A 23,598-nucleotide genomic window follows, 5' to 3' on the forward strand; every position below is an offset into this window, starting at 1 on the left:
CAGCCTCATAGCCCTCTTTAAAATAACTCTTACCGAGATGAAATTCCTTGTATGACTTGTATTCTTTGTATGATCAGGTAGGAGCTGAAGATTGCGGACTGTCTTCTTTTGCAGTGCCCACCAGTGAGCCCTGCCTTTTCTTCCACACTTAGGGAGTTTGCCTCCCAGGTGTGAGAGAAGGCAGTTCACACAAGCCCCCTTGGATTTACCACTAAACTGGGAGCATATGTAAGGCAGTCTGTATAAAGTCATTCCTGCTTTTGGTCCCCAGCTGCTGGCTTCCTTTAAACATTGCCTCCCACTGAGTTTGCAAAGGCATTTTCCGTAAGCTGTAAGTTGTAAACATCACAGTTTTTGCTCATTAGATGGGCCTTCCCTTTAGGACTACAGGCCTGGACATGCACATCAATAGAGTGTTAATAACTGACAAGGCCACAGCTGAAATAGGGCTTGCCTGGTGTCACAAGACAGGCAGTGTGCCTCACCTCCCTGTCACACTGTGGGAAGCAGACAGTGGGCAGGTCTGCACATGTGTGTGTCTAAGACCAGACAGATACAGCCCAGCTGTCCAGAGCAGCAGAGCAGGCAGGTCCTTAGTCTGGGAGTGGAAGGAAATGGCTGCTTCTGTTCCCTGCAAGAGGCTTTCGAATATGGCTGGTGCTTCAGTGGTTCTCTACAGGCCCCTTTCTTCTTTTCCCTCTCTAAGACAATGAGCAGAAGGAAGAGTGAGGCAGAAGAGGACAGAGCAGTGCTACCAGAGGTGGCAGGTGTCTTGTTCAGCTCAGAGGCTCCTGGAGGAACCTGGAGCTGAGCTTCTAGGGGAGGACAGTCTTCAGGGCCTTCAACAAAGAAGAGTTAGCAAGTGGGTAAGCACAGGAGCACTAAGACTGAGTTAGCCTGCCTGTGGGAGTCCCTGGAGAGTCAGTGAGACATCTCCACTGCTTGGTGGATGCTCGTATGTGTATGTCCCTAGTCCCTACTCTGTGCAGGGACTGAACAAGAGCTTCACATGTGTCACCAGGAGCAACTCAGAATTTTTTTTCATCACCTCTAATGAAAACCTTTCAACAGCCCCTTACCCCTTCTAAGCTCTCTTTGGCTCTCAAAGAACCATTTATTTTCTTTCACTATAGATTTTCCTATTCATATAAATAGAATCATACAATGTCTGATCCCTTGTTGTTGGCTTCTTTCTTTTACTTGGCACAGTGTTTTCCAAGTTTATCCATGTTATACAAACAGTATGTCACAGAACTTTATTTTTTTTTGATATTCCCAGCTATTAGTCCAAACTAGTCATTTCATAGTTACATGTTCTGTTTGGTTTTTTGTTGATTTTTTTTTTTTTTGAGATAGCATCTTTCTAAGTAGCCCTTATTGGCCTGATACTGGTGAGCCTCCAGCTGAGGCATCTGAGTCACCATGCCCAGATTCATATTCCTATTTTTATAGACCATTTATTTAATCCCTCAATTTATCTTCCAGACCTGAGATAAACAATTTTTCCTGTAAAGAATCAGGTAATGAATGATTTACGTTTTGCAAACCCTGTTCTCTTTGCCATAATACTCGATTTGTCCATTGTAACACAAAGTAGCTACAGACGATAAGTCAACATTCAGACATGACCATGTTCCCACAAGCCTTATTTTCAAAGCCAGCAGTCATGTAAAGGAGGCTGCTGTGACTAAAGAATAGATGATGTCATTCATTCCTATGAATACTATAAAATTTCCAAAAGGAGGGTTATTATGAATTGATTATTAACTAACTGACTGTGCCTGGGTCATACAAGACCAAAATAAATAGCTGGATATGTAAAAATGTAGAGACATTATTAATATGGGTCACCCAAGAGCCCTGGAGGAATCATGCCTGCCGAGGCTGTACCCCTCCCCCTACCCGCCCCGCACATCTCCATTCCTTGAACAAATCAAGTAAGACAGAGCTGAAGAAATGGCTTTTATCCAACCACACATTTCTGGGTCAAAGGTGGCATTTCAACTCCAAAAATAGAACTTCTACCCAAAGTCTACTTCCTGCTGACAAGAAGTGTGAACCGTTGTGTCTGTGACTGAAAGGATGCAGTTCATGGGACCTTTCCCCAGTGCACTGGAATGAAATCCTGGCAGTGCACTTTTAAAAGGCAGTCAATAACAATTCCTGGAGCCCAGCCAGTGCCCGAGGGCATCAAACAGAAAAGTACAGTTCAGTCTCTGCATTCACAGTAATTTCCCCAGCTCCGATTTAACTTCAAAAAACTAACCAGTTAGAATTATCTGCTGGACAGTCTGGGAAATGAAGGCAGCACCTGAGATTCATCGTTCTTGTAACCCAAGCAGCAGCAGTTTTGATTGATTGATTGATCACAATTGATCACAATTTTTAAAATCAGTTTGGAATTCAAAAAGGCCCAACACAGGGCTGGAGAGATCATTCAGCCATTAAAGGCTGAGGCTCAAAACCAAAATCACAAACTAGCCTGACACAGTAGGGTCTCCTTTTCTTGACTTGGAATTCACATTGGCTTCCTTTTTTCCAGATCTGCAGAATAAGAGGACCAGAGTCTATAGCCAAGGAGACCCATATCTCTCTCTAGTCTCCACACCAGCCTCGCTGCCCAGCTATGCTGTCAGGAATAGAGTCCAGCAGGGAAAAAGAAACTGACCCTTCTCCCTCAGGTTACACAGTCCTTCTCCTGCAAGGAAAGCACACAGGGAGCTTTAAAAGTTATGTACATGTTGGAGGCTAGAGAAGTAGCTCAGTGGTTAAGAGAGCTTACTGCTCTTGTAGAGGGCCTGAGTCTGGGTTCCCAGTACCAATAGGCAGCACACAGCCACCTGTAACTCCAGCTCGAAAGAATCCAGCATCCACTTCTAAACTCCAAGAGCACCGATACAAATGTGTACGTGCTCCAACACACATACCCCAACACACACATAATTAAAATAGATATTATGCAGATGTCATTGAATTTTATATAAATAGCAAACAAATGCAATTAATTGGGTTTTTTTTTCCTAGTCAGTGAGGTTGAAGTCTTTGTTTCAAAGAGTATGCCTTTGGTGGGTTTTGTTTCCTCAAAGAGTATATTTAAAAGCTACTTAGTTGGTATGCTTTGCAACGAGTACTGTGTACAAGGTCATAAAGCTTAGCCACTGGGCTTCACTGAGTGAGAGGCACTGCACACATGGTCACCTGTCTGCTTTAACTACACTGTTACATAGACCAAAAGTGACTCTCATTTTCCCAGAGTATATGACTCACTAGAAATTCAGGTGGATTATAAAACTCTGATGCAATTAACACCAGAAAGAACAGCCTCTGGTGGAAATAGCACAGGGCCTGATTCCCAGAGAAACTCCCTTTGTGTACAACATTCTCAGGGCTCGCCAAGTGTCTTTGCAAAGGCCACCCGGGTGCAGCTGTACGGACTTAGGCGAATGATTTTAATTTTTCTAGAGAACAAAACTTGTGTGTGTTCGCTTCCCATTCTGCTTGTACTTGGGCGCCCTGGCCGAGGCCACACCTGTTGCTCCCCGCTGACTAAGCGCAGCAGCTGTAAGGTCTTGAGAGTGTACCCTTTTTTGTTCTCTTGTTTCCATTGCTTGTGGCTTTCCAGCTGACACCAAAGCAGAAGCCCATCTCAACAGGAGGCAGAGGGATGAGGGGCAGTAATTCAGGAAGGGAAACCCATTCCCAAAATGAGGCGTTAATATTAGCCCTAGCATGTGTCAGGAGCAGCAGCAGGATGGTCCCCACCCTCCTCAGCTGCTTCTGTGTTTCACCCTTTGTCACAGGTGATTACACTCCTCACAGTCAAGCCTCTGGAGATCCTGTTCATTGGGGATTTAACCCTTAAGCTTCTCGCCTTGAGGAATGGGACAGGGTGTCCTTGAGACTATGGCAGACTAATTGCAGAGTGGATAAGTAATGGTGCTTTGCAGTAGATGATACCATAGACATGAAAAATGAACACAGGTGTGACTGGGGAGAGGCACAGTTGATAAGGAGCTCTCCACATAAGCAAGAAGGCATACGTTCGTTCGGTCCCCTGTGACTGTAAGCCCAGTGCTGGGGAACCAGAGACAGACTTGCTCTGGGAGCCCTGAGGGCTTGCTGGTCAGCATGATTAGCAAACTGCAGGCCAGGAAGAGACCACATTCTTAAAAAACTAGGTGAAAGGCTCTGGAGGATGACATTCAAGGTTGACCTCTGACTCATACTTAAATTTACCCCCATGCACACATACATGCAGAAGTAAAGAAATGCATAAATAACAAAAGAGTGATTCTGTCCTTCTGATGAGAATATTGAGGCATGAGTTGTTCCTGTTCAGTAGGCAAGCAAAGCAATACTCTAGACACATCGACTCAGGCGGCTTCCCATACCAGCATCCCTGTCTGGTGTGCTCTGGTTATACTTCCCTGTGCTGATGCTTGTCAGGTGTTTAAACGACCTGTCCCACATTCATGATGCTTTTTCCACACTTGACAGGATACGCGCACATGGTTATCTATGTGTACTTTACAAATATGGCTAATGATGCCTTGAGCCAGAATAGAGAAGGGATTGACATCCTTAAATGCTGGACTGATACCATTTATTTAAAAACAAACAAACAAACAAAAAACACCTTTATAGAATCATTTCTCAACAACGTTCTTATTTCCCCTGCCTCAAGTTGTATTGGGTGCTGCAGACCAAGCTCAGTATGTAAGTCAGAATCTTTCAGATGAAGTGGCAAGCTTAAATTCAAGAAGCTGGAGTGCAGCCTGGGAATCCCAGCACTTGGGAGGTGGAGGCAGGAGTGTCAGGGATACATGGTCATCTACTATGGGATACATAGTAAATTTGAGACCAGCCTGGACTACTTGAGACCCTATGTCAAACACACACACAAAACCCACACCAGAATGGCCTGGAAGGAGCTGACAACCTGTAGACTGTGAAGCCCTAGAACAGGAATTGGGGACCATCAAGACCTTTGCTTCCTCCCTCCTGCCTGGCTCTCCTTCTCCACTTTCCATCTCTGTATTGTGTGCTTCTGCATAGGGAATACCTAGGTACACTTGCAGCCAGATTAACAGCCCCCAAAAAACAAAATAAAACAATAGGAGGAACCTTTCTACTTCCAAGTGTATGAACCCGAAGCAAAGTCTCTGATTGGCCCAGGGTAGACTAATGCCATCCACCAAGCTTATATATGTGATAGTGCAGGCCAAATCAAGTCTTCCTTGAAGCTGAGATAGGAAGTTCTGAGATAGGAAGCTTCCTCAGGACTAGAAGAGGAGGATTGGTTATCCATAGAGGGTTAATGAAGATAGGAAAGTACAAGGAAGAGCTAATGAAACCCCAGGGCGGGCAGTCCCGAGCACCTGAGGGTTCTTCTGTAGCCTTGTTTGGATGGAGACTGTGTTCACCATGTGCCCATTTTTAAAGCAGAGACTTGTATCTTACACCAGACTGTAATGGTAGGGGCTGGAAAAGGACTTTGGCATGGTTCTGTATATGAAGCCAGTGTTTCCACTGGTTTGTGTCTGACCTAGTGGAAGCTGGGTAGAGAAGGAGGCACACCACAGAGAGTGTATATACAGGTGTGAACTTCCTTGCTGCCCTAAAAGGGGTTCTGTGATAGGCAGCTGAGAACAGCGCCAGAAGGTTAATGGGAAAGCCGTCTTATTGGACAAACTCTTGGTCAAGAGTGCATTGGGAACAAGGGTTCAGGCTTCTCAACCCACAGGAAAGAAAGCTTCAAGAGGCTGGCGACAAGGGCCCAGCTAGCCAGCCCCACTCTTCTCTGTTCACCTGTGTGTGTATCTTTAGTGCCAATGTGTCTGGGAGCGCTGCATTTTCATACATGTCTTCTCTGAAGCCCTTTTTCTGACTAGGAATTGACAAAGGACTCAGTTTGAATATATTGAGATCCATTGAAATAGAAGCTTAGAGAAGTAATTTGAAGAACAGAGAATTGGGGACTGGAAGTGTAGCTCAGTAACCAAGCATTAGCCTAGTGTGCACAAGGCTGTGAGTTCCATCCCCAGCACTGGGGTGGGGAACATTTGATGTCTAAAAAAAAAAAAAAAAAAAAAAAAGAATAGATGTGAAAGGGAGGGATTCTTGTCGAGTCCAAGACATCATCAGTCAGCTATCTGCTGAGCCTTACTATGTGCTAAGCAAAGAGGGTTTAGGTTTATAAAGAAAATAGATGCCTAAAAGTAATGTTCCATCCAGCCCTAAGAGAGATGTGGTTTAGGGACAAGTGAGCCTGACGTGGGAGCAAGAAAAGGCTCCCAAACTCACAACTAGAAGCAGGTCTAAACGCCACATAGATTGGAAACAGTCTGTGCAGAAGCCTAAAGGCAAAAAGCATCATGGCAAACAGCTGTATGCTATAGCTGAACATCCTCCAGAGAAAGGCAGGCAGGGAGGTGTGTGTGTGTGAAGAATCGAAGACATGTAAGAGAGCGAGAACAGACGGGCTGTGATCTGGCCCAATTCTGGACAGAGTACATCAGCCTGGTACTGTCTGAGGTTGGTTCTAAAGGGTGCTCCAGGCAGGCTAGCGAGCTGCCTCATTCTCTCTCTTTGTGGCATCAGAGCTTGCAGGGGGACAGAAGCTCTGAGGAGCTCACTCATCTTAGGAAACCAGTGAGAGGGCCTCTGCCTCACACCTGGTATTTATGGGTCAGAAATATTTAGAACCTTCCTTTCTAGTGGAATTCTGCACATGTCCCCCACCAGAACAGGTGATCGGACACACAGATCTGATGTCATCCCCTGGAGAAAAGCCTGTGAGCGCACCTAAAGAAAGGAGGATCTTAGAGCTCACATGCCGAGAACTGTCAGATAATACCAGCTAGAAATCAAGCCTCCGCAGCTGCTTTCCACAGCTGCACACCATGCAGCTGCCTCTCTAAGCAGTTAGTGGGGCTAAAAATAACCAGGAACTAACACTCAGCAAGCTACCAAGCCTTAGAAAGGAGTGTGGGGAAGGAGATTGCAGACGGTTGTCTGGGGCCTCTGAGTGGATGTCAGAGGAACACCAACCTGGTGGCCCAGGAGGCATTAAAGGCCTTCAGCCTGGGGAGATCAAACCTCCTGCTGCCATTTCACAACTGGTGGCCAAGGCTGTTGTCTACTGACTTCCAGTTTCCAATCTCAGCTGTAATCGGAGTTGGGTTGATGCTCAGGGAAACAAAAGCTGTGAAGAAGGGATGAACAGCCTGTTTTCAATCTAACCCTGACCCAGTGACCTGAGCTGCAAGTGTGGAGGGTCTGGGATATGCCACAGAGGTGTGACTCTTTTTAATAGTGAAACTAAACTGGGACTTTCTCACCAGCAAAGCAAAAAAAAAAAAAAAAAAAAAAAAAAAAAAAAAAAAAAAAAAAAAAACTGAGGTGACATCAAAAGGAAACATGGTCCATCAAAATTTTTTTAAAAAGGGGTGGGGTTGTTATAGTGTGGGAAACTGCACAGATAAGTGTGCTCATTTAGCACCAGAGAAAACAGATGTGTTTTCCTGAGCATGTGAAGCCATTGATGCTGTTTTGTAAGAACTCCTGGTTGTCCCAGCTCTGTCATCATAGCGATCCCAGTGTGGGCTTGCGTGGCTCTCCAGCCATGGTGCTGAGTGCACTCTCTGTCCTGGATCATTCATTTTGGATTTTCCCTAGATTCCCATTCATGTCCCAGGACCCTGAGGCAAGCGGAGGTTAGGAAATTTGCCCTGCTGATCCTGACTTGTTCAAGGCCAGTCAAAACTGGTCCCGAGCCATTTCCCTCCCACAGGATGGCCCTGGAGGAGTTGGTCATGAGACTGACAGGAGTGACTCCTTACAGACCTGTGGGTTTCCTGTGGACTCTTGTGGATCTCCTGTACTCTCATTACAGGTGCTGGTCTGTGCTGCTTCCCTTTCTCCTACGAGTGAACTGAGTGGGTGGGTGGGTGGGTGAGTAAGTGAATTGGGTTGGTAAGTGGGTGAGGGTAGGTAGGTAAATTGGGTGAGTTGGGAGGGTGGGTGAGTGAGTAAGTCAGTGAGTGAAAGGGTGAGAATCTTGGGTGTGCTTTACAAGTGTTATTCTGCCACCAACCACCTCTGTGGTTTGAGGACATTTTGTTGGGTTGGTTGGTTGGTTGGTTGGGTTTTTTCCCTCTCCTGGTTTATTTTGGCAGGACCTTGCTCTGTAACCTTAGTTAACCTTGAACTCTTTATCCTAGCTGCCTCAGCTTCCCCTAGTACTGGGACCACAGGCATGCACCAATACAGCCAGCTCAAGGCATAGTGATCTATGAAATAAAGCTGTTGGATTATAACCAAGGTCCCACCTGTGCTAAGTACCTGTTTTCCTTTCCTTCCTCCCTGGCCCTTCCTGGTCTTTCATTATGTGCAATGGGCACGCAGAGCAGTGCTGCTGAGTGACTGAGGGTGCATCTCGGGTAGTAAGGAGCCCAACAATCAGTGGGACGTGGGCAGGCTCACAGCAATCTGGCCCTCCCACAAGGAGACCAGAAATACATTTTGGCTCTGGCACTCCCTAGCCCTGTTCTCATGTGCCTTGTCCTCCTAACCAGTCTCACAGTGCTTCTAAGCTTCATAGACTGCTCACACTGAGCCATGCTGACCTCCCTACTCCTCCCACCATGTCTTGCCTGTCCTGCATCCCTCACCCTCAGCGCTCTGCTGTCTGTTTAGGAGCCAGTAGCTCAGACTGTCACAAGTGTTGACCAGGTGTACTGTAATGCTCACTTAAGTCAGCATCTAACATCTAAGAAGGTCTGGTTCAGTGCCCAGCACCCACATGGTGCCTCACAAACATCTGTAACTCCAGTTCTAGGGCATATGGTGCCCTCTCCTGGCCTCCACAGGCACCAGGTGTGGCTGTGGTATACACACCTACATGCAAACACTCATACACACAAAATAAAAAATAATCAAAATAAAGTAAAAGGTACAAACTGATTTTCTCTCTTAGTAACTCATTGTTTTGCATCTCTGTACTATGGAGGGGTTTTTTTGTTACTCATTTCCAAAGAGTCATCAATATCTAATTGTTGGATATGTAGTTGTTAAACAATATGTCATATTGAGTCATTTATTTGGTGTGTTGTGTTCATTTAGTTTTATCTGGGAGAGGTGGGGACAAAGGCCTTCGAGACACTGCAGTAATTTAGCGCAGAATTCCTTCATTCCAGCTGCTGCAGAAGGCCCTGTTTGGGTCAAAAATCTGGCCCCTGTTTGGAGCCAAAATTAAGATTGGAACAGTAAGACAGAAACAAGGACAGTGGGTAGGGTGGTAATCCATGCAGTTTGTAGCTTACTGTTTTTAGTGAACTATTTCTATTTAATCACAGAACATAAAAGTATTTGGATCCTCAAGGGTGTATGAACTCTATTGTACCTGGAGATTTTAAGCATGTGAGAGGAGCCGGGATGGATCTAACCTAAGGAAGGATTGTATAGACCCAGAAGTAACCACAGGCAAGCCAGCACTGCCCATGCTGCGGGAAGGTTATGAACTTCACTGATACTTGTACTGAACTGTCTCCTAATCCAATGCTGCGGGAAGAATTTATATAAGACATAGAAATTATCTTAAAAACAGGATCTCTCAATGTAGCACAGGCTTACCTTGAAGTTTTCAGCCTCTTGAGTGGAATTACAGATGTGCGCCATCACACCTGGCTCAAAGCACTCTCTACTTCCCCCTCTGGCTTCTCTTCAGTTTTCCACAGTCATGTGGGACTTTGTGGGCCTTTGTCCCACACAGGTCACCTCTGAAAGAATAGCACTCCCCTATCCAGGCATATGGTTAGGCTGCAGGATCAATGTCATTGTGGGCCTCATCCCTATTTTAGGTGTGTTTCTAAGGAGTAGGCTGGTTGTCATGGTTTGCAAAGGCCTTCTTCACCGTCAGGATGCAAGAATATTGCAGTAGGCAGCAAGGGAGGCACAGGCCATCTGTCCCCAAGGGACGGATGTGTCTAGCAGAAATAAATAGCCTTCTAGCCATCATGCTTTGCATGTGTCCCTGCTCAAAGCTGAACTCAAGGTTTTGAATCAGCCCTCTGATTGCTGGGAACCCCACAGCAGTAGAGAACAGAGCAGTTGGGAGTCAGCTTCCAGCAGCCCACAGCAGTGTCACAAACCTGTTATTCATCAGAGCATCTCTCTGACAAAGCATGATGCTGCAGACCCAGAAGAGGTGTGTCATGAGGGGGAGAATGCCTGTGTGGAAAGGCAAACGCATTGCCCCACAGTGCTGAGGTTTCAAAAAAACCTCCCCAGTCATGTCCCCTAACACTGTGACTTCATAGCAAGGCACTCATGCCACCAGGGTGCTTCTGGGCCCTATTGCACTGGGAAGCCTACCTTGGCAACTCCAGGCTTCTGTGAGGAAGTTCCACCACAGCTGAGCAGTTACAGACAGGCGTGAGCTCAGCTGTGCCGGCTGAATAGATTGACAAGCCTTTCCTGTTGGTGCTGGAACAGTTAGAGAGATAATAGCACGAGGTCCGGAAGGAAGACAAAAAAGGATACACATTGATTTTCTTTTTCTGGAGGAGGAATGTGAGCAGAACTGTCATGTGAAGTCCCTGCAGCAGGATGGTTCCCCAGGGCCTCCAGCCTTCAGAGTTTCGTGGCCTCACAGTTGTCTGGAAGGGCTGCTTGCCTGTTAACTCTTTCTGCCTAACAGGTGTCTTGTTTGTTTGTTTCTTTGTTTGTCTCTAACCCTAAAGCTCATTTTCCTGTTGCTTAATGCTTCTCTCTTATACTAATCATATGCCCTTATCTTACCCAAAGCCATAAACCCCTTCCCTTTAGGCACCCAGTGAGCTCATTAGTATGCGAGCAGATGATCCACACCTCAAATCATCACCTCAAGAAAGACAAACAAAGCAACCATGGGGAGGAGGGCAGGCTAAGAGGAACACTATAAATGATGCATAGAGTCTGAAGTAAGCTACCCTGTCCTTCTTGGGGTGTGTGGGGGTGGGGGGAGCACATTTCCCACCCACAGCTATAGCACCCGCTCCCTCGGCCAGCAGCAGCATTTTAATGTCAGATGGAAGCACCAGGCCTGTGTTACCATGGCAACCACAGACTGGCAGAGCTAAAAGCAGCAGCTTTGGCTGCGCCACCTCCCTGCAGCCCACCCTCCTCAGAGGCAGGCGCAGATTCCCTTTGTCTCAGTCAGGCTCCCCTTGCCATCCTTTCCCTGCCCCCTTTCCTTTGTGGTCTCCACATTACTAAGCTCTGCACCTGCAGCACCCAGGCCAGGGCCAACCGCAAAGCTTGTGGGAGCAAGGGAGGGAGAATACCCCACTGCCAATCCAAGCTTGGGGACCTAATGTCTCCCTTGAGAGCAGCCTTTAGAGAAGTAGGAGTTAGAGCCCAGCAGGAGTACTTGCCCCTTGCCAATCATCCATCGCTGGGCTATGTCTGGTTCATTGGCCATGGCTCCACTGCCCTGAAGGGATGGACTGGGCGCCTGTCTATCCCCTGCCTGGACTACTCCCATGCTGAAACAGTGGGAAGGAGAGCTCAAAGCGGCCACAACTGCCCATAAAAGATGCAGAGAGATTGCCTTCGGATCTCCATAGCCCTTTTACTTGGCAAGGGGTAGCTAAGAGGTGATATCTGTGAATAGGTGGGCTTTGCAGGTCCTGGGGCCCCTGGCAGCAGCTCCATCCTACCCCTGGCTTATAGATGCAAAGTCACTTATCTATAACGTGGAACTGCAACCCCAACTCAGAACTCTGGAATGAGAACTCTCTTGGTTGAGAAAGAGGAATTGTTTCAAGAGGGTGTGCTACCTTTGCCATTAGCTTAGAAAGTGGGACACAGGGATAGCCCAGCCTCCAACCCTTCTCCACTTTGGCCTGGGCAACACTGCATTGCAATATGTTGCTTTTATTCACTATTCTGATTTACCTAGGAGGCTGAGGCAGGAGAGTCTCCTGAGCATGGGAATCCCAGGCCCGCAACATCTAAAAAAGGAGGGTTTGTATCTCTACAAATACACCATGACCTAATTATAAAGTTATCTAACACATAAACAGGCCTCTGTTTTATTGTTTGGTCTTTGCTGTTTAGTTCTGTGGTACGGTCTCACATCATTCAGCCTGGCCTGCAGGTCACTCTGTAACTAAAGGTGACCTGGAACTCCTGATCTTCCCGCCTGAACCTCCTAAATGTTCAGGTTCCAGCTGTGCCTCCCAGGCCTGGTTGATGCAGTGCTGGAGATCAGAACTAGGGTTCCTATGTGTAGGCAAGCTGTCTATCCACTGACCACCCAGCCCTAGGCATGTGGGTGATGCTGTTGCTTTTGATGTTTCCCCCACACATTATTCTAGTTATTCTTTATTATTACATGCATTTGTTTTTGTGTGTGGTCATGCACATACATGTATACATTCCACGTGTGAGTGTAGAAGTTGGAGACCGCCTGTGGGGTCGGTTCCATCCTCCCACTCTGTGGGTTCTGGGGATGGAATCCAAGCCCAGTGGTGACAAGTACCTCTGCCATATGAGCTGCCTCACTGGCCCTAGGTTTGTCTTTTGTTGGTTTGTCTTTTGTTTTGTTTTTGTTTTTTGAGACAGGGTTTCTCTGTGTAGTCCTGGCTGACCTGGAACTCTCATAGACTGGGGTAGCCCTCAAACTCAAAGATCCACCTACCTCTGCCTCCCAGTGCTGGGATTAAAGGCACAGGACACCACATCCAGCTCAAGGCATTTGCTTTGACAGTGTATTGTGGAACGGCCTCTTGCATGCTTGGGAAGTTACACCTGACTGCTCAAGGGAAGCTGACCAGCAGCCAGGGCCCTGGGCTGATCCTGCCATGGTCCTGACTCATGTCTAGTATCTTTTGTAACAGCCCACAATGTCCTTCCACAATTTCTGCATCAGAAATAAACATAAAGGCTGAAGGCAAGGATTCTAGCTTTGCAGTCATCACACACACAGGTGCTTGTGAACATTATACTTGTGTCTTTAATATTCTTGCTTTTATTTCTTTGTTTTTTGTTTTGTTTTGTTGTGGGAGTAGTGGGGTGGGGTGAGATAGCCCTCTGCTATTCTAGCTTGGCCTAGAGCTAGCTCTGTAAGGATGATGAAATTGAACTCTTGATTCTCCTGTCCCTACCTCCCAAATGCTGGAATTACAGGTGTGTCACCACACCTAGCTGCTTCTTCCTCTTCCTCTTCTTCCTCCTCTTCTTCCTCCTCCTCCTCTTCCTCCTCTTCCTCTTTTTCATTTTTTTTCAGTATAATTTTATTTATTATACCCTAAGGACTCACATATTCCAAGTAATTTGGATAAATGTGATTTTTAAGCAGCACACAGAGTCACCCTGAAACAAGCTACACACTCAGAACATGTGAAGAGCTCTACAGGCTGTGGCCTGTGTGTGGAGAGGGACACTCAAGACAGCTTGTGTAGATATGCAAATCCAGCCTGTTCCCTCTCCCATGTAGCCCCATCTCCTTAACCTATCATCTAAATATCTTCCTGGACAGGGGGAGATTTTCTTCTTCCTTTCAAAAATGAGGGGGGTTTGTTTTGTTTTTTGTTTGTTTGTTTGTTTGGTTGGTTGGTTTGGATTTTGGATTGTTTGGGGTTTTTTGTTTTTTGGTTGGTTTGTTTGTTTGTTTGTTTGTTTAAGACAGGGTTTCTCTGTATAGCCTTGACTGTCCTGGAACTCGCTCTGTAGACCAGGCTGGCCTTGAACTCAGAAATCCTCCTGCACTAAAACATTTTTAATATAATCTTTTAAAGGAAGAGTGTACAAGACTAGACTAGACCCCTCATTCCAAGTGCCCATCACATTCTTTGAGACAGAGTAGAGAGAGTAGACATTGGAGGCCAGCCTAGATTGCAGGAGACCTATCTCAAAAAAGAATTTTTTAATTAAGTAAAAAGGTCCAGAAATAATCGATCTATATCATTGTTGTTGTTTTGCATTTTTAAATTACACTTATGTATGTGTTTGATGGGGGAGTGTGGTCCACGGTGTACAGTAAGGAGCAGAGGAACTGTGGAGCCGGTTCTCGTCTTCCTCCCTGTGAGTCCCGGGATCACGCTCAGCTCTTCAGCTCCACAGCATCTTACCCCTGAGCCATCCTCCAGCCCAGGGCTTTTTGACTTAAGGTCCTCCAGCAATGCTTTTCTTTCTTTTTCTTCATGTATGTGGGAGGCAGAGTGTGTGTATACACATATACATGTGTACATAGATGCACGTGAGGATGCACAGAAGAGTGTTGAACATGGGTGTCTCACCCTATCACTTTCTGGTGTATTCTGTACAGTCTCTTACTGAGCCTGGAGCTGGTCTGGCTGGCATCAAGCCCATACTGATCCTGTGTCTGCCCCCTACCCCAGCACTAAGGTTACAGACACACATGACCACACAGATTTTCATGTGGGATCTGGAGATTTGAACCTCAGACCTCATGTTGTACAATAAGATTCTTATGTTCTGAGCCATCTCCCACCCTGCCTTCTATAAGTCCCAAACAACTTTTATTGCAATATTTTGTTGGTAGGTATTGTTAATCTCTTTTTAATAACTTATGTACATTGGTGTTTTGCCTGCTCATATGTCTATGTGAGGGTGTCAGATATTGGAGGAGTTACGAACAGTTGTGAGCTGCCATGTGAGTGCTGGGAATTGAACTCAGCCTCTGGAAGAGCAGCCAGTGCACTTAACCACCGAGCCATCTCTCCAGCCCCCGTCAAATCTCTTACTGTGACATATTTATAAATCAAATGTGGTTAAAGTATGTATGTGTAGGAAAATGCCTCTCCATGATTTCAGACAACCTCCGAGGATCTTGGACTATGTCCCCAGCAGACAAGAGGAGATGGGCACAGGTGCCTTGTCATTTGCTAAGCTGTTTCTCAGGCTGGTAACTAGGGTGCTTATCGGAGGCAAAGCCAGACTAGCTCCTCTCCCATCATTCCCAGGGCAGTGATCACATGGGGAATCCCGTCTGTTCCACTCATCACCCAGAGTGAAGCAGACTTTGGGGGAAGGGCCCAAGCACTTTCAGGGCCACTGGTTCAGCATCTAAGGTGTAGTCAAGGTCGAGAGTGCTGCTGCGCAGTCTCTCCCAGAGACGGGAGTGCAGCGGCTGACTGGAGCCTTGACTTCAGTTGTAGGGGTGAGGCTAGGGTACTTCGGTAAGATGAAGTGAGGAAAGATAATCGGGGCACGTCACACCATCCCAGGACTACTCACAGAGCCTCTGTCCCTTGAAAGCCTCTAGGTCCCCTCCTGTGACAGCCATTTAACATAGACATACAAATGTCTAATCAGGACACGCACCATTTTCCAGACTTGCCCAGGCAGCAGTGACCTAAATATTACTGGGGTGCCTAACATCTAGCCCCAGAGGAGGAGTGTCTTTGGTTTGGTTGTTTTCATGCTATTGAAGTTGGGCCAGTAATTCCAAGTCCCCTTAAAGATGGCTGAGTCACTGGAGGCTGTGTGTCAGCTCTCTAGAAAGTGCTGGTGCTGCATCGGTATTGAATTATTCACTTTTCAATAGAATCATTTGCACACCCACTCACTCTCATTGGTTGTATCATTTTTAATTGAGATATGAGATAAATGAGTAGGAATGCAGGCATTGGTAGAAATGGCCCCAACCACGCATGTCAGCCAGCCAGAGAGTCGATGTTTGGGGAATGTGACTAACCCTCTTCCAAGCCAAGAGATGTAACAAATGCAGTGGCAGACTGTTCAGCCCTCTCTCCCGATGACCCTGCAGGCCGTAAAGAAGACCTGCCTTAGGCTGAAGCCATAACCACACACAGCAGGGCACTGCCAACCTAGCTGCATTTGACCTTCTACTAGAAGTGTGTCTGCACTCAAGGTCACACCAAGTGTGTAAGAAGCCACATGAGGGCATTCCACATTAAAATTTCATGGGGGGAAGGGTGGGCAAGTGAAAGCTAAGCTTCTTTTGGGTCCTTAAATCGAGTTGGTGATCACTGAGAAAATGAGACTTCGTGGCACACAGGAAAAGCACACGTGGCTTGAGGAAACCCACATTCCAGCAGCAAGCTCCAGCCCAGATCTAAACAGCCATTTCTGGGAACTTAAAAAAAGAAAAAGAGAACACACCCTCATACAAGAGAGAGTAGTCAGATGGACTTGATCCCTGAGGGCCTGTGATGTGTCCACCCTCAGCCTCAGCAGCGTGGCCAGTGGCTTCTGTGATGTGGGATTCCTGAGCAAGAAGGACTGGACCTCGGTCCCTGCCCTGCCCCCTCCCCATTATTGTGCCAGAAATAGATGCCCCATCCCAGGGAAAAGGAAGTGAGGCTGCGTGGAATGTGTCCTCCGTTGGAGTACTGCTCATCTCTGCCTGATGTGATCACCGCGTCCTCATTCTGTAGCAGAGGCATTAAGTCAGAAGCTGAAGATTGATGCATTATGTACTTGCTTAAAATAGCAAATGCAGACTAGAAAAGGCAGAGGTGCTAGGCTGCATGCAGAACACATCACAGGAGGCCGGCCTCGCCCGCCTCCGTTCATAGCAGCATGGGAGTGTGTGTTGGAGGAGGGGGTATTTTCCGTGAATAGTGCTCCCAAGGTGGAGGCTCCCTGACCACAATAAGACCAGGCACATGTTTAGCTGATATGACTGAGTGCAAACCCTTCTGTTCTCAAGCATCTGGTAGAGAGTGGGCAGCTGTTCCTTTTCTTCTCAGTGTCCTGGTTGCCTTATGAGTTGTTCTGTTTAACCTCCTTGAACTCCCCCTCGGTACAAAAATCCCCAGTTACCTATTCTCTAATGAGGTACCCATGGGTGGGCATCAAAGTGCAGTGACAATGAAGTGGAAATTTTATAAAAAGTACCAGATTGCCAATGCTGAGAAGAAAGTACCATTCTTTGTCAGCTTATATGGGATTTTAAAATACCCAAGAACAAGTTCAAAGCACCTTCTGGAACCCACAAACTTTCCTACCAAAGCAGCACAATGGCAAGTTGTTTCTCAGGCCAGAGGTGGTCAGGAAGAGGCCTGAGATAGGATCAAACCATGGGGCAGCCTCAGCCTTTCTGCTGGATGTGGAACCTGGCTGGGCCTTGTGCATCTGGGTGCCTGCTCGGCAGCACTTCAGCCTGGGAATGTTTGGCCACCACTCCATCCCTGACTGCATCTCTCCTAAAGCACCATGCCGCACTAGCAGCCAGAAAGGGGACACTTGTCCATGCAGTACTGCCTTAGCCACCTGCAGGCAGGTTCTTTCCCCTTTAACCGTCAACAAGCCCTTTGTAAGAGAGATGCATCAGTTGCCTTAATGGAATCCCCAGAGCAAATATGGCCTGAACTAGCTGATTCTAGGCTCAGACCCCTACATGTTCTCTTTTGACTCAGAAATAGCTAGAACCAGGAAGACCCTGTCCCATCACCTCCTGCTGGGCCATCTGATTTTGGTATATTTTAACTAAAGTTCCAGAAGTTAGTGTCCCAGACTTTTTCCAGGCTGTAAACAGATACACTGGCATCCCTTAAATAGAGACTTGAACTATCTTTCAAGAAATCATAACTAGCTGACTGTCATTGGATAGCCTCCAAAAATCCTCCAGATGCACCATAATTTTGGATAACCTTGCAAAACAGGCACTGTACCACCTTCCCTTCCTCTTCCTCCTTCGCAACTATCCTGCACTTCCAGAAGCAGCGTTTTTAATGCTCAGACACGTTCAGATAAATGTTTAGCATATGGTGGTGGCACACACCTTTAGTCCCAGAACTCAGGAGACAAAGGCAGGCAGATCTCTATGAATCCTACACCAGTCCGATCTATGTAGCAAGTTCCAGGCAATGCTACATAGAGAGACCCTATCTCAACAAAAACCAAATTCAACAAAATACTGCAAATGACCAATACTGAAAATCCCAAGCTAGAAAAGAAGTTCAGTGACTGGCCTTGCAGAGGACCTGTGTTCAGTTCCCAACACACTCCTCAGGGTCCTGACAGCTGCTTGTGACACCAGCCTTTGGCCTCCACAGGCACCTGCACTCATGTACATGCACATGCATATGTGTGCATGCACGCATGCACAGACACACACACACACATTTAAACCAAGTTTGAAATTTATAAGAGTTTGAAAAGGACAAAAGTGACCACCACCAAGTGACTGAGGGCACAGGCTCTGGCTGCAGTTTCTTCCCCCTTCCCCCCCCCACCCTCCTTTCCTTCCTCCCATCCCCCACTCAAGAGTCTCTGTGTAGCCCTGTCCTAGAACTCATTCTGTAGACCAGGCTGTTTTCTTGGGACATGGTCTCACATAGCCTTGGCTGGCTTTGAACTTACGGTATATCTAAGAATGACTATAAAGCCCTGATCCTCCTGTGTCCACATCCTGAGCAGTTGGTAGGATTACAGATGTGCCAACACACCCCGCCCTACCTTTCATATACAGCACAGGTCACTCTAATATCTTATACTGTCTTTCTAAGGGATTACTTAAAACACAGGGAGACAGTCGTTCTGTGAGATGCAGCTGCCTGAGTCACACCTCTTCCCATAAGGGAGAAAGGTGGGGTTTTGTGTACACCTGGGTCTGCATGATGCATAGTGAAACCTTGTGGATTTTCCAGAGCTGTCCTCAGCACTCTCCCAACCAAGGCCAGCATCCCTCACCACCACCCAAACTGAAGATCTGGAGCCATGACTAACTTTAGATCCCGTCACCTGCCACGCCCTCCCTTTTAGGCATCTTTCTGTTGTCTTGCCCTTTCAGTGACCTTGGCCCTCTCTCCCTACTTGTCTCCCTACTTGTCTGCCTCCTTCCAAGTGCCCCATTCACCTATTTCCACATCATTTGTCTTGTCTCTGTCAATTCCTGGATTGGCGATTCTGTTGAGAACTAACTGTATATCAAGTACCCTTTTGGCACAAGGTCCCCTTCTCCCATAGAGCTTTCTTTGAAAGGACATGGAAGCCAGGGAAGGGCATAAGACAGCCAACACCTCAGACAGTGGTGAGCAGCGGAAGAGAATAAGCGTTCCCTGTCTTCTCTACTCGAGGTCACCCCTGGAGGATTCTCATTGCCCATAGATTCCGCCTGGACGTCTCACCTCTCAACTGCCTGCCAACCTGGCTGGATGAATCTCTACCACGACCTCCCAAACATGTGTGAGCCTTGACTCACCAGCTAAATCCTCAGCCCCCTCCTGAGGGCAGGGGAGGTCCAGCCAAGCTCTAGGGGAGAGAGAGTTGGAACTTGAGGGATGTTAATAGTGACTAGTGAGTGAGTCACCATCTGCCCTGGCATACCAGGCTCGGTGTGTGTGGCACCCACCTCCGTAGCTGCATCTTGATCCATACCCATAGGGAGTCTGGTACAGAACAGGCCCTGATTTCTCCCCCTCACTAAAACCTAAGTTACTGGGAAGATGTATCTGCCGATACAGCCACAGGGTCCTTAGCGCATTTCCTAGACTCCTGTGGCTGTGGTGGGGTAGCACCCTCCATGAGAATTATCTGTTGCCTATCTGCCTCCCTCCACAGACTGTGAGCTCCTGAAGATGAAAGAACTCTCATCTCACTGTGTAGAGCAGGTTGGCCAGACCATACTCAACCAGTGCCTGGAGTCTGAATCCAGAGGGTCACGAGGATGAAGTCAGCCTGGGCTGCATAATGAGAACCTGTCTCACAAAGGAGAAACTAAACAAAAGACTGCAGTTCCTAGCAACTTATTTTGTTCTTAGTTCCCAACCTTGTTCAAAAGTGCCATCCTTTAACCTGGGCCCAGTCAAAAGTATTACCTGTTTGTTATCTTGGCAAGTTTTTTTTTTTTTTTTAAATATCTCTGTCCTAGTTATTTGTATGTGGACTGACTTAAATATACTCAGGTGGTAGGGACTGGGACTCAACAGGCTTCCTGTGAAGTCTCAGAGTCTGTCCAATGGTAGACAGAACTCACGGTTTTGAGCACATGAACTAGAATACGCTTACATGTAGCACTGTCCCTCACAGTGTCCCTCACAGGCCACTTAGACGTCAGTCCAGAGAAGACCGTGGGTGCTGGTCAGCTCCATCCAGTGTTGTTTAGCACCTTCATTAAGGATGTGGGCAGAAAATAGACACCACTGTGCACAAATGGTGCTAACTGTGGAGGTGCTGTGAGCAGAAGTGTCGAAAAAGGAGAAGCAGAGACATAAGCAGGAAACAGCAAAGATGAAAAACACTTCTCAAACAGATACAAAATAAATCCCTCAGGACATTACAACAAAAGCATAAAAAGATGTAAAGTTACAGAAGGAGGAGCTGCTGCCCATGGACCCAAGCTTCTTAAGAGTGAGCTGAAGCCACACAGACCTGCACATTGGGCTGTGGCCCGCTAGGCTATTGTTCTTTTCTCTGGTAGCAAAGGTTTGGTTTGTTGGTTTGTTGCTTCTGGATGGTGGTGTTGCTTGTATCCGAGAGAGCTGTGCTGATTGCATCCTGGTAGTTTGGCTTTGAAGGGTTGCATTATCCCTAATACGTGGCACTGATTTGGCCATCTTGGGAGAGGCAGTAATGAGCCAGGAGAGAGTAATATACTCTAAATGGGACATGCCCATACCTATAGCTCTGATTGGGACAGGGATAAATCAGAGCCACTGCCCCATTGGCCACCCCAGAGTGGATGCAACCTCTAGGACACATCTGCATCCACCTTGCTAGGGCAGAGCAGGGCTGCTGGGGTACACACAGAGCAAGAACCTTTACCTTTTAGTTGACGGAAAGAGCACCCAGGAATATCTACAGAGCAATGATCTTCCCAGGCACTTCACCTGGGAAGACAGAATGTGTCCTGAGGGTCTGGATGTGGAGCTCAGTGGAAACGGCTTACCTAGCATGCAAGGGCCTGGGTTTAGTCCCAGCACTGAAAAGGGACGAAAGGTACCCTAGGAAATCAGAGACTGCACACAAGCTCTCCACACACCAGGAGAGCACCCCCTCTGACAGCCTGGCACCAGCCTGGAAGCATTTATCTAATGGCCAGGTGGAAGCTGAGGTTTGGAAGGATCAACACCCAGCAGAGAAAGGAAGAGAGGTGATCAGGCCACTGCAGGGTCATGGCTACAGGTCAGCATCCAAGCCCAGCCACAGATGCAAATGCTTTTCCCTGTGACTCACCAGGGCTTGGGCCATGCTCTGCACACGGCTCAAGTGCAGATGAACAGAAGGATGGTTGGAAGTGTCTGGTGAGCAGATACTCTGGGCATGCCATTGCCCAGCTTTGAGAAGTTACTTGACATGAGCTTTTGCAACTTCCTCCTCTGTAAAGGGAAGGTAATGGCAGGCCCTCATGACAGCTTTGGGAGGGATTAAATGAGATGACGCATGTACAGTGTTTAATGTAGTGCCTACTACAAGATAAGCCCTTAATAAATGAATGATTTCCAATCCCCACCCCACCAGCAGCCACTGGAAGTATTTATGACACTGAGAAATTTAGAGAGACCCAGGGTCCACTCATCTCCGTCAGCCCTTGGAACATAAGAACGACATATTCATCAATGTCATGTTCCAAACCCCATGAGTCCTGCTGCATGCAGCGACCACTGGTGGGTTACTTGCCCGGCATCTGTGAGACCCTTACTCAGCCTTGCTGCTGGAGCCAGTCACACGTTCTCCATCCTCCCAGGTACTTTTATCTCCCTTAGAATTTCCTTTAAAACCAGGCATTTCTGGGCATTAAGGTTTACAGGGCAAGTAGATATACTTTACAGAAGGGCCCTCCAAAGCTCAAAAGGCACCCCTTGAATAGTGAGTGTTCCTTGTGCTTCTTAATCACATAACATATAAACATCCCCTTGTACAGAGCAAGGTGCCAGAAGTGCACACATACCTCCCCTGGCCACTTCGGGGCCCACACCTGGATCTAATGGCTCTCCCACTACCATCTTCCCCATCGACAACCCCACTTGAAGGTGGCATAGGTGCTGGCCTCATCTTCTGGTTACCGTCTCATAGTTGGGTTAGCTGCAGCTGCTCTCTTAATCATGTCATTTAAAAAAAAAAATCACTCCACACTGGTGTGCCCCTAATCTGTATCAGACACTATAGCAGGCACTTTTGATAAGGCATGGACAGAACTTAGTGCCAGCTGCTCAGGGGCACAGATGATAGACAGTACCCAGTGCTCGATGCTCAAGCATAGATGATAGTGACGTCATATTCAGAGGTTAAGACTTCAGCCTGGGTCACCAGGTTTGAGTCCTGCCTCTGTTCTATGACTCGCAGTCTTGTTTCTGAAGTGGAATGTGTCCCGCGTCGTGAGGCTGTCCAGATCCACTGTTGATACTACTCTAGTGTACTCTTAGTGGACGGACTGAGTAAGGGACGACAGAAGTGCATGTTCTCACGGCTCCCACCATGTCCAGCTCAGAGTCAGCACAGTGGGGTCTGGTGAGGGCAGCCTTCTCACCAACTCCTACGTGATGGAGAGACAGAGAGCAAGCTATGTGTCTCTGGTCAAGGCGCCACTTTTGGCTTGGGGTATAGCCTAGTGGGAGAGTGTTTACCTCTAAACACATGTTTAAGGTCAAGACATGTTAATTTGGTACACTCCCTAGCATCATTATTTGATTTGATTACATTTTTAAATTATAGACTTCTTTTTACTAATATTACATATATGTACATCATGTGTATTTGTGGTGCCTACAAAGATCAGAAGAAACCACTGGATCCTCTGGATCAGGTGTTACAGACAGTTGTGGGCTGTCATGTTGGTACTGGGAACTGAACCTGGGTCTTGTAGACCAGCCAGGGCTCTAACCACTGAGCTTTTCCTCCAACCCAACCACTGTGATTTATATGTCTCTTTAAGGAGTTTGTAGTTGCATTTTGTTAGATCTACCTGAGAGACCTCATTAAACCATTTGTCTACTTGACTAATTTATCCATTTGTATAGGTTGTTGCATTTATATGTTCAAAATTATTTATGAATATTCTGTGTGGTTGTATATTTTTAAAGTGAATTTATTTGTATGTTTTCACATATATGTGCATGTTAAAGTTCTCTCCTTCCACCATGTGGATTCTGGGAACTGAACTCTTCGCAGCAAGCATTTTTACCTACTGAACCACTTTGTTGGCCCGGTTTTAAAGTTATATATATAATTTATAGATAATATGTTTTATTTTTGAGGTTCTAATTACACCTCTCCCTTCCCTTTCCTCCCTGCACACATTCAGGTAACCCTCTCACATTCCTTCACACATGGCCTCTTGCTTAGTTCAGTCTTCTTACTTGTGCTCCTGTGAAGGAAGCTGGAAGTCACCTTCCTTCTTTCTATCTTCCCCCCAAAAGTTCACTGAGATACCTGGCTGTCTTCCATGTTGTTGGCATCCAGGATTTCAGCTCAACGTTGTCTTGTTTCAGGGCTGGACATCAGCCCTGTGGACACTGCTTCCCAGCCTCTCAGCACTGTCTTGAGCCACCAGTTAGGTGCGTTCACTATGGCTGAGAAGAGCCTCACTCCTGTGAACTGTGGTCTGTTTGCCTGCTCACTTGCTCTGCTGCCCCAGTCCCTCTAGACCCAGCCTGGCCTTCAACTCTTGCTGCAGGTCCCTCC

General features: G+C 47.0%; 1 protein-coding gene across 3 annotated transcripts in view; it reads left to right on the forward strand.

Moving 5' to 3' along the window:
• Myo1d (myosin ID) overlaps positions 1 to 23,598 on the forward strand; it is a 281,386-nt gene that overhangs the window by 248,301 nt on the left and 9,487 nt on the right. The window contains exon 22 of one of the 3 annotated variants that reach the window (XM_076936189.1): positions 19,537 to 19,558. The exons of the other annotated variants lie outside the window; for them this stretch is intronic. Coding sequence (XP_076792304.1) covers positions 19,537 to 19,543 — 7 coding nt within the window. The 3' untranslated portion in view covers positions 19,544 to 19,558. Of the gene's footprint in view, positions 1 to 19,536; positions 19,559 to 23,598 lie in introns of those variants that run through there. 3 annotated transcript variants of the gene reach the window in all.

This window comes from Arvicanthis niloticus, chromosome 6, assembly GCF_011762505.2.
Source record: "Arvicanthis niloticus isolate mArvNil1 chromosome 6, mArvNil1.pat.X, whole genome shotgun sequence".
Taxonomy (NCBI): Eukaryota; Metazoa; Chordata; class Mammalia; order Rodentia; family Muridae; genus Arvicanthis; species Arvicanthis niloticus.